The 10,543-nt window shown below is 46.2% G+C and overlaps 2 protein-coding genes and 1 non-coding gene across 3 annotated transcripts; 1 reads left to right on the top strand and 2 right to left on the bottom strand.

Annotated features, from left to right (window-relative positions):
- Nucleotides 1–226: 226 nt before the first annotated feature.
- TRNAG-GCC (transfer RNA glycine (anticodon GCC)) lies at nt 227–297 on the bottom strand. Its single transcript has one exon. It is a non-coding gene; the product is annotated as a tRNA-Gly (tRNA).
- A 7,413-nt stretch (nt 298–7,710) lies between these two features.
- On the bottom strand, nt 7,711–8,408 carry LOC123106390 (pectinesterase inhibitor 8-like). The gene has a single exon (XM_044528575.1). It carries the CDS (start codon nt 8,352–8,354, stop codon nt 7,827–7,829), a length of 528 nt encoding a protein of 175 aa, XP_044384510.1. The 5' UTR covers nt 8,355–8,408; the 3' UTR covers nt 7,711–7,826.
- Nucleotides 8,409–8,979: 571 nt separating this feature from the next.
- Nucleotides 8,980–10,327, top strand: LOC123102055 (glutathione S-transferase 4). The gene is made up of 3 exons (XM_044523331.1): nt 8,980–9,227; nt 9,380–9,428; nt 9,588–10,327. The coding sequence occupies exons 1-3, from the start codon at nt 9,078–9,080 to the stop codon at nt 10,055–10,057; spliced, it is 669 nt and encodes a 222-aa protein (XP_044379266.1). The 5' UTR covers nt 8,980–9,077; the 3' UTR covers nt 10,058–10,327.
- The last annotated feature ends 216 nt before the right edge of the window (nt 10,328–10,543 follow it).

Raw genomic sequence — 10,543 nt, 5'->3', positions numbered from 1 at the left:
TAATTCTGAAGTTTGCTTTCTTCAACATGACATAGAAGATCGGTTTGAACTAAAAAATCCAAAAGGTCCATTACGAGGACGGAGAAGAACGACCAGTTGTGATCAGATCAGCATCAAGGATCAAATATAACATCAGTCGTAACGAACCAATGCTGTGACATAGCAATTGGATGTTAGCTCGATAAAACGCAGCTTAAAGCAGAAGGCGGAAAAAAATATTAAAACGTGCACCAGCCGGGAATCGAACCCGGGTCTGTACCGTGGCAGGGTACTATTCTACCACTAGACCACTGGTGCGGTTGACTGTTAACTTTCAGTATCAGCTGATATAATTACTACATTCCAGTAACGAATACAGAGGCCTCAACGTTACAGCACTGAAAATTTTATACACTAGCAACCACACGTGCACTCTGGAAATTTATACGAGTGTCATATTTTTAAGACATATATATGTTTTTAATGTGAAATTAATAAATATAAAGGGAACGTAGAAATACGTAGTACTCCCTACGGATGGGAATATAAGTCAGCATAGGTCTTCGGTTTTAATAACAAAAATTGTGGTGTATGACATACAAAATATTCTTAAAATTACAATGAAGTTTCTAAATATATATTTTTATGACATGTTTCCAATGACTTAAATTCCCGTGCCAGACTTATATTCCCATCCGGAGGGAGTATGCACATATGGAAATTTAAGGTGCAAATGCCAGAGAGTTTCATTCCCTTTCTCAAAAATGATAAAATAAAATGCTAATGTATGGTCACTAATGTAAAGACGGTTTTACATGTTACTATAGCTTACTGTGGATGATGATAAAACCATGTTACTATAGCTTATTGTGGATGATGATCAAAAACCAAACCCGTGCCGACTTATATTCCCATTTGAAAGGAGTCCTGTTGGGGCACACGACACGCTACGCTATCGCAAATTAAAAACATCTAGCGGGCAACCAAGATCATACTACCAGGGATAGAACACGAGACCAGATTGTACCACTAGTCATGTAGTCACGATACCGGAAGGAGATTTGGTGATGCGCATCATTGCCTCGTCATGGTTCCCTCGAATGGTTTGTATGAGCATCGCCCGTGCAACTCCTCCAAGGAATCCACATGTGCGGCAGTAGCTTCACTCACCGGATTGCTAGATCCAAACGGGCAACCTCAGGGCGTAGGGAATAGCAACAACGGTTGGGTGTGGCAAAAGTAAAAACCCTATATGCCGCGTGAGTCACTCTCCTTTATATAAAACTCTCTGACGGGGTTCTACACTAGAGGTTCATTAAAGCTATAAACCCAATCTAATTTGGATCTTGGTAGAGATTCGAATTAGGCTCCATTCCTTTAAGAGTGCGACCTTATAGATTCAAGTACACATGGACACGACCCAAGTAGATGTTGGTAGTGGATCCTAGTAGAACGTGTCGACCCGATGGCCTAGGTTGACCCCTAAGAAACTCCACCACTGGTGGTGAGAAAATCTAATGAGCATTCTAGAAAACACATTAGCTAGCATATTAAAGAGAAGACGGGAAACAAGATCTCCCTACCTGGCCCCTCTTGAGGCTACAAGATACTCATTGTTTATATCATTGATTTTAACCCCTACAGAGGCATTCTACAATAGAGAATGAATTAAATTTGTAATCTGATATTTTTCTTTCGCTTAGACGTCTTCTGCACCGCCTATCTCGTACCCCATCCAATGGCCCAACTTTGCTAGCTTCGATATCTTGAAATTGCTCCTAACTGCCATCCCCAAATAACATGGTTTTCATTTATGGTTGGAACAAAAGTCATGTTCCCACGGCCGGAAAATCCTCTTCTCATCCTCGTCCATGGCGATGTCACCTTCCTCCACCTGCCCATGTGGTGCTCTTCCCCACCCATGCCGACGACCTTCCCTACATGAGTGGTGTCATCCCAACCAGCTGATGCCCTCCTCCGCCCATGGCGACGGCCTGCCCTACACAAGCGGCACCTTCTCAACTAGCCGGCGACGACCCTCCACGTTCTGATGACACCCTTCTTCACTTGCATTTCCCTCATCCTTCAGCGCCCTACCATCTGCAGTGACAATACACTAGTGCAGAACAGGGCAATAGCACCGGTTCGTAAGGCCCTTTAGTGCAGGTTTCGGAACCGGCACTAACATTTCGGCACTAAAGCCCCCCCCCCTTTAGTACCGGTTCAGCATGAACCGGTGCTAAACGGCAACCACGTGGCACGAGCCAGCTCCGGGGGCCGGGAGCCCTTTAGTACCGGTTGGTAACACCAACCGGTACTAAAATGTTTGGGGGATTTTTGGTTTTATGATTTCTTTTTCATTTAATTTTGTGTTTTCCATTTTAATTCTTTTTCGTTTGCTGGTATTTTACGGTACTACACATTGTACACGTTATGCATATATATATATATATATATATATATATATATATATATATATATATATATATATATATATATATATATGTATGTATGTATATATATATAAATAGAATTTCTAGTAGAACCAATCATATATATATATCATCAATGTCTCACAAACCACCATATTAATTTACACATACACACATGTATAGCTATATACAATTTCTCTTACATATGCATGTTGCCTTCAGAGCCAGTGGCATTAGCCTAATTGGTGCCTTCGGAGCACGATGACAATTGGAAGTGGTTCATGACATGTTCGATGGGGGCGGTAGCGGGTAATAGTATTCTCCCTTCGGATTTATGACCTGGTCGAGCAAAAATCCCGCTATTGACGTGAATAGTTCTTGACGTAGAGTAATTGTGACCATTCTTACAGCCAGCACATGGACAAGGCATAAAACCATCCGCCCGCTTGTTTGCCTCAGCCGCAAGCAGAAAAGTATCCACGCCATTAATGAACTCGGGACAGCATCGGTGATCGTACATCCATTGCCGGCTCATCTTCAATACACAACACCGAAAACACCAAATTAATACAATACATAAAGTTCATACATAAAGATCATACAACACTTAAATGCAACAAACAAATAACTCTCTAGCTAAAGAATTTAAATGCAACAACAAATGCGATCAAGATCGCAACTAAGGTAACAATTGATTCAACAACATAATGATATCAAGCATCACTATGAATGGCATATTTTCTAATCTTTCTAATCTTCAAGCGCATTTTCTCCATCTTAATCTTGTGATCATCGATGACATCAGCAACATGCAACTCCAATTCCATCTTCTCCCCCTCAATTCTTTTCAATTTTTCCTTCAAATCCTCCTTTTCTCTTTCAACTAAATTTAACCTCTCGACAATAGGGTCGGTTGGAATTTCTGGTTCAACTACCTCCTACATACAAATATCTATGTCAACTTGATGGGCATAATTTGTCATAAACACGAAATGCAATGAATAGTTTTAAAAGAGAATATACCACATCCGAATCATAACCCGGACGAGGGCCGACGGGGACGGATATCAAAACTATGGCACTATGTATAACAAACAACGTATGGGTAAGATAATTATACGAGTAACTATATATCCAAATCACACAAACATCAATTTTTTATATAAAACTTCATGAACAAGAGGCTCACCACAAGGTGGTGCCGGCGACGGGACGTTGCGAGTGATCGATGGTGGTTACGACGAAGATTTAGAAGGTACTAAGTAAACCACACCTACATATGCAAACTAAGTGTTATTTTTGACCTCAAATTGCATATAAATCCAATACTAGCACATATATATAATTCCTCCCAAATTACTAAACTCAAAAATCAATCACTATATAAAGCATTGCACGAGCTAATCTAGCAATGAGAGATGAAAGGACAAAGTTGCTAACCTTTGTGATCATTTGATTAATGGATGGGGACCTTCAAATCTTGACAAATTTTGGGCAAAATGTGTGATGAGCTTGAGAGGAAGAGGGAAAAGAACAGAGAGGAGAGGGGAAAGGGGAAGAACAGAGCAAGCTCGGGTGGACGAAGGGTCTATGTAGGACGACCTTTAGTACCGGTTCGTGATACGACCCGGTACTAAAGGTGCTGGAGGGGCCCCGGATTGACAACATCCTGCCACCACTCACTTTAGTACCGGTTCGTGGCACGAACCGGTGCTAAAGGTTCGCCACGAACCGGTACTAATGAGAGCGGCCGGCTAGCCGTTGGAACCGGCACTAATGCACACATTAGTGCCGGCTCAAATTCAAACCGGCACTAATGTGCTTCACGTTTGACCCTTTTTCTACTAGTGAATGTGACCACCACCTTTGACTTCAAGCAATGAACATGCAATGTCAAACCGAGAGAGTAACAATATTGGTATGCCTGCTCCTGTCCGTGTTCAATTTTGTGAAGGGGGGTAGATGATATATCGTTTTCAATCATTTAGGTCTCTCAAAGGGGTTTTACCTCGCCGAACTGGTAATAAGTTTTTAATTTGTATCAATGATAATTAGTTCACTTAATGTTTATGCGTTTTCTTATGGATGTATACTTTTACTGCCCTAAAGGTGTTGGTTCCTCTACCACTGTTCAAGTTATGGGTGGCACATACTCCCTCCGTCTGCGAATAAGTGTACTTCTAGCTTTTGTCTTAGGTCAAAGATTTAAAACTTTGACCAACTTTATAGAAAAAAGTACTAGCATTTATGATACTAAATTATTATTATTTTTCGAGCAACCGGCAGGAGCTCTGCCTTTTCATTAAGAAGAAGAGAATTGACCAGTTTATAAGGAAAACTGGTCGAAAACCGATACATTTGCGATACACGCACACGCCAGCCCCGAGGCTACGCACCACTCGAGTCAACGACACTGTCACCCAAGTGATCAGAGACGACACCCTACAACAGAACACTGGGCTCCGGAGCCACCGCTCCGACATCCACACCGGCCCCGAGGCCACGCACCAGCCTAGTCGATGGCTCCACCGCCCTAGAGGCCAAAGCCAACACCCAACGCACACGAGATCTCCGGCGCCGCTGCACCGACATCCACTCCGGCCCCGAGGCCGCAAACCCACCTAGTCGATGACCATGTCGCCCTCGCGACCAAAGCCAACCACCGCACGAAGGAGATACCCGAAGCCGTCGCTCCGACTTCCACGCCGGCCCCGAGGCCGCACACACGCCTAGCCGACGACGAAGTTGCAAAGCCACAGAGCCACCGCCAGCAGATGAAGGACCGGACCTCCAAAGGCGTCGCCCCCAAGAGGGAAGCGACGAGGAACGCCGCCGACGCCCACTTCGGCCAAGGCCGTAGTTTGGGTTTTCACCCGAAGAGCCCGTGGTTGAGATGACGAGGGAGGTGAAGGGGCTCCACGACGCCGCCTCCAACAAGGGAACGACATCCTAGGACATCGTCGACGCCGGCATCGACCGAGGTCTAGCTAGGCTTTCACCCGGAGCTCACCAAACCCATGTTCACCACAGCCAATCACCACCGCCGGCGCCCGAGCACTCTACACCGATCACCACCGCCAACCACCTCTTACACGGCAAGCAAAACCACCACGGCACCACGCGCCGTCATGGAAGCCCCGCACCCACCACCAAGAGTGGCGCCACCGCGCCACCATCCTCCCTCCTCGCTGTCGTAGCCAACGCGCCGCAGTGCCGCCCGCAGCCCGCCGAACTCGAGGCTGACCACCACGCACCAGATCCGGGCAGCCTCGCCCGGATTCGCGCCTCGGACGCTCCCCACGACCGCCGCAGCATAACCACCTACGCGGCGCCGCCGCGCCGCCATCCAGAAGCTGCAACACGCCGCCACCACCGCAGCTTAACCAGCCGGACGTGCAGCCGCCGGAGCCACACGCCTGGGCAGCCCCACTGACAGATCCAGCCTCCTGGTGTCAGATCCGCGGCGGCTGGCCCAGCACCACCCCTCACTACCCACAGGGAGGGAGGAGAGGAGAGAGCGGCGCCGCCACCATGCCCGGGGCCGCCGCCCCGGCTTGCCTGCGCCGGCGAGACGCCGCCGCCGCCGGCCACCTCCACGGGGCGATGCGCCCAGCCCCCCCCCCCCCCCCCCGCGCCAGATCCAGCCGCGGCCGGCCAGATCCGCCCCCCACGCACCTTCTGCAGCCACGCCGGCCGTCACCACCAGCCAAGGCCAGCCGCGGCGAGTCCCCTTGCTCGCGCGCCAACCGGCCGCCGGAAGAACACGCCCCGCCGCCGCCGTCTCCGCACGGGCTTTGCCCGGCAAAGGCCACCGGCGGCGGCGAGGAGGGAGCGGCGAGGGGAAGGAGAGGCCGCTCTGGCCGGATCTGGGGACGCCACCCGTGTCGCCCCAGGGAGAGAGCGACGCGGGGGCCGGTTCGAACGTCGAATAGTGGGGGCCTTGATACTAAATTAATATCACTAGGTCTATTTTTAAAATGTGCTTTCATTATATACTAATTTGATGTTATATATGTTATTACTCTTTTGTACATAGTTGGTCAAAGTTTTAAAACTTTGACTTAAGACAAAAGCTAGAAGTACACTTATTCGTGGACGGAGGGAGTATGAGGTAACCAATTGATTTGGTACTTTTTTGTATCCCCGTATTATTATTTGTACTTATGTCATGTTTTATCTATTATGTTGGACCATTGAGCATTGAGTTTACATTCTAGATTTCTTGAGAATTTTAACTTTATTTTGTTTCTTTTGCATGTGGTATTTTTTTCCCAGAAATGTTATGAGATATTGTTATAATGCCAAAAATCCCATGTTACCAACAAAATTTTGGCCTGGGATTTGCTTTATTTCTGGCTCCACCACTGAGCCTGGGTGTTGTGTTCGTGATATGCTTGTTGTTCATAGTGAGTTGTAGTCTTTTTATACTTACGGTCCTGCCTTCTCTAAAGCTATGGTACGCCTAACCGTACTCTCAAAAAAAAATTATGCGCGGTAAAGGACCTCAAGGGCCAGCCCGATAAGCAAATGCAATAAAAGGCTGGGGTGCGTCCGTGGACGGTGATCGTTCTTGGCCCAGCGTTCTTGAGGGCATGAGAGCCCACCCAAAAGTAGAACTAAGTTTACTCTCATGCCAAAATGTCAATGCTCAATCTCAAGAATAACCTAATCTAGAAAAACTCAAGAATAATCTGGAATTAAACCTTCGACGAGGAAGAAAATTTTCTGTTTTATCATGAAAAATGAAACATTGTGATGACTAGCACCATATAAATATATGTTGGTTCTGTTCATATGCAGAATTATGTAGTACATTTAAGATCAAGAAGGACGACACTACAAAAATAGACATTTTGGTAATGTTTATGTGTGTGCAATTATATGGTACATTTAAGATCAAGAACAACGCCAGAAATTGGGTCCCCGGCAGCCGGAAACACTTAAGTGCCATTATGTTGAGAGAGCGATTTTTTTGTATCAGTCTTTATTGGGTTTACTTCTTCTTTCCTCAACTCTTCTTATTTAAGTGGCATAAGTGTAGTACATTGCAACTCTTCTTATTTAAGTGACATAAGTGTAGTACATTGAAAGGGTATAAGACAATTCTTTGCCTACGTTACAAGCAAAATAAATATAGCACATTGAAAGGATATAAAGACAATTCTTTGGTTACGTTACAAGAAAAATAAATATAGCACATTGAAAGGGTATGCGATGTTTAATGCGTGTTTTTTTAAAGAGCAGAAAGCAAATCAAGATGCATTGAGAACTCTATTAGGCATGTAAATAAACCCACAACTAATGAAAACATGTTTTATTCCTTGCATGTACCTTACAAAGGTTCGGAGTAGTAATCGCTACAAGTTTGATCCGACCTCTAAACTCTCCCACGATTTGGATCCATGATGCTATTCATCACTTGATAAGGTTAGTGATGGCCATGCAAACTATCGCTGTCTGCACGGAGTAGAGGCCATGTTGCTTGAGAGGCGACGGGACGGCGGCCTTCACAAAGGCATCATCGCACTGGTGCGCCAGGGAGACGGCCTTTGCGGCCTTCTCTTTCCCCGCGGCGTAATTCCGGTCGTTGATCTCGTCGTAGGCTCCAGCAAACGCAAACTTCATGTTGTCGTACAGCCCCTGGCATTGCCCAAGGGCGACCTTCGTCTTGGCATCCATGCTCGGCTTCGCTAGTAGGTGCTCGATGTCATGGATGGCACCATAGGCGTTGTTGACGCCCATGTTAGCGGCTATCTTGGCCAGGCCCCATGTGTCTGTGTCGGAGCTCTGGTAGTGCTTTCTCAATTCCGACACGCAGAAGTTGTAGTTGACATGCGCATCCTCGTCGGCCGCCGCCTTGCAGGTTGTTTCCACGGTCGCGTCGACACCGCACAACACGAGAAGGACGGCGGCTACGACCACAAGAGCCGCCGGTGGCCTCATGGATCTTGCTGGTTGTATGTGGATGGAGAGAGATGCTAAGCTCGGGTAATTTTGTTAACGCCGCACAATACTATTACTATATGAAGAAAGCCTACAGGATGTCTATTTATAGGCAGAGGCACTCTGAGGATGAGCACAACTATTTACAGGTTACAGCTATATCTAGGATATTTTTATCAAATGCTAATGCTTGTTTCATTTATTTAGGCTAGTTATTAGGATATTAACTGCCAGTTACATCTTGTTTTTTTTTCTTCTAGAAACGTCAGTTACATTATTGTAAAAAAGGCTATGAGTTACTCAATTTTTCCATGGATGGGCATAAGCCCGACCCAAAAATCCTACTCCTGATCCCGGCCCAAATAAAAATGGCAGTTTCCTATTATTAATTTCAAAAAAAAAAACAAGTGCTTCGGCTTGTTCACGTGGCTGGCTTCCTCGAATAGATTTACTTGGCACGATGGACCAATTTTGCTCACCTACCAACCAATGGACTGCATTGCGCACGCAAGCAGTGACGATCGGCGTCGCCTAAAAAACAGAAGTTTGACTGCATACAGAGAACCCCAATACTCCTACCTAGAATATTGTTTTGGATTTGGACTGCCGGCGTGCTAAATAAACAACAGTACTACTAGTGCTCGATGATGAAGTACATAAATGGACCCATAGTAGTGCACTGCAAACACAGAGGAAGAAGAAGAAGAAGAAGAAGAAGAAGAGATGGCGCCTATGAAGGTGTACGGCTGGGCGGTGTCGCCGTGGATGGCGCGGGTCCTCGTGTGCCTGGAGGAGGCCGGCGCCGAGTACGATTTCGTGCCCATGAGCAGGAACGGCGGCGACCACCGGCTGCCGGAGCACCTCGCCAGAAACGTACGTCTGATCTGCTAGCTTCTCCCTATCTGGTTCAGCTTTGCTACTTTAGTTCTGTATAGGAAGCAAGAAACAGAGAGATGATCAACTGCGTTTGCGTGGCCAAGGTCACCTACTACTACTAACACTGTTCCCGTCCAACAATTCTGCAGCCCTTCGGCGAGATCCCGGTGCTGGAGGACGGCGATCTGACGCTCTACCGTAAGCCTTCATGGTTTTTTTTTATTTTATTTGATTTTTTAACACTATTTTGTTTTGATTCAGTAGCTATGTTTTTCTATGAATTATTAAGAAATTTGGTGGGCGTGACAAAAAACAAATGAGTGTTACTAATTTCTCTACGTGATTTTTTTTCATCAGAATCCCGTGCCATCGCAAGGCATATTCTGCGCAAATGCAAGCCCGAGTTTCTAGGAGCGGGCAGCCTCAAGGAGTCGGCGATGGTGGACGTATGGGTCGACGTGGATGCCCACCAGCTTGAGCCCGTACTCAAGCCCATCGTGTTTAACTGCATCATCAACCCGTTCGTCGGGAGGGACGTCGACCAAGGCCTCGTCGATGAGAGCGTCGAGAAGCTCAAGAAGCTGCTGGAGGTGTATGAGGCGAGGCTGTCAAGCAACAAGTACTTGGCCGGTGATTTCGTCAGCTTCGCCGACCTCACCCATTTCTCCTTCATGCGCTATTTCATGGCGACGGAGCATGCGGTTGTGCTCGATGTGTATCCGCACGTAAAGGCATGGTGGGAGGCGCTGCTGGCAAGGCCGTCGGTCAAGAAGGTGATAGCTGGCATGCCTCCGGACTTTGGATTCGGGAGCGGGAACATACCATGATAAGGCATATGCTTTGTGTGCTTGTGATGCTCTAATCATCTCTACCCAACCCACGAGCAATAAAGTAAGCAAAGTGTGGGTGTGGGTATGAAATAACTTGTTTCGGTGAATTGTTTCCTAATACCAATTAGAATTGATTCTCAAAAAAAGTAAGTTCAAGGTCTATGCCCTCTATTTCTGTCAGCAGTACCATGGTTTTCACACCAATGTTGTTGCAAAGTCTCTACTATTACTTAAAAAGAATGTAAGGTTCCGTTTCACCTTTCTTCCCATCACTCCTTCGTCCAAACTTCCCCGTATAATAAGCAATCACCTTAATTTAACCTTCTGGATCAATTCTACTTTAATTTACTTGCCAAACTTCTTATCAAAACATAAGGTAAATCATGGGTAGAATTTGATTAACATTTATTTACACAATCGCATATCATGGACAGGTAAATCACTTCTGATCAAAATATAATGTAAATCATGGACATAATTTAA

Source organism: Triticum aestivum, chromosome 5A (genome assembly GCF_018294505.1).
Source record: "Triticum aestivum cultivar Chinese Spring chromosome 5A, IWGSC CS RefSeq v2.1, whole genome shotgun sequence".
Lineage (NCBI taxonomy): Eukaryota > Viridiplantae > Streptophyta > Magnoliopsida > Poales > Poaceae > Triticum > Triticum aestivum.
This window is presented reverse-complemented; position numbering and strand designations above follow the sequence as displayed.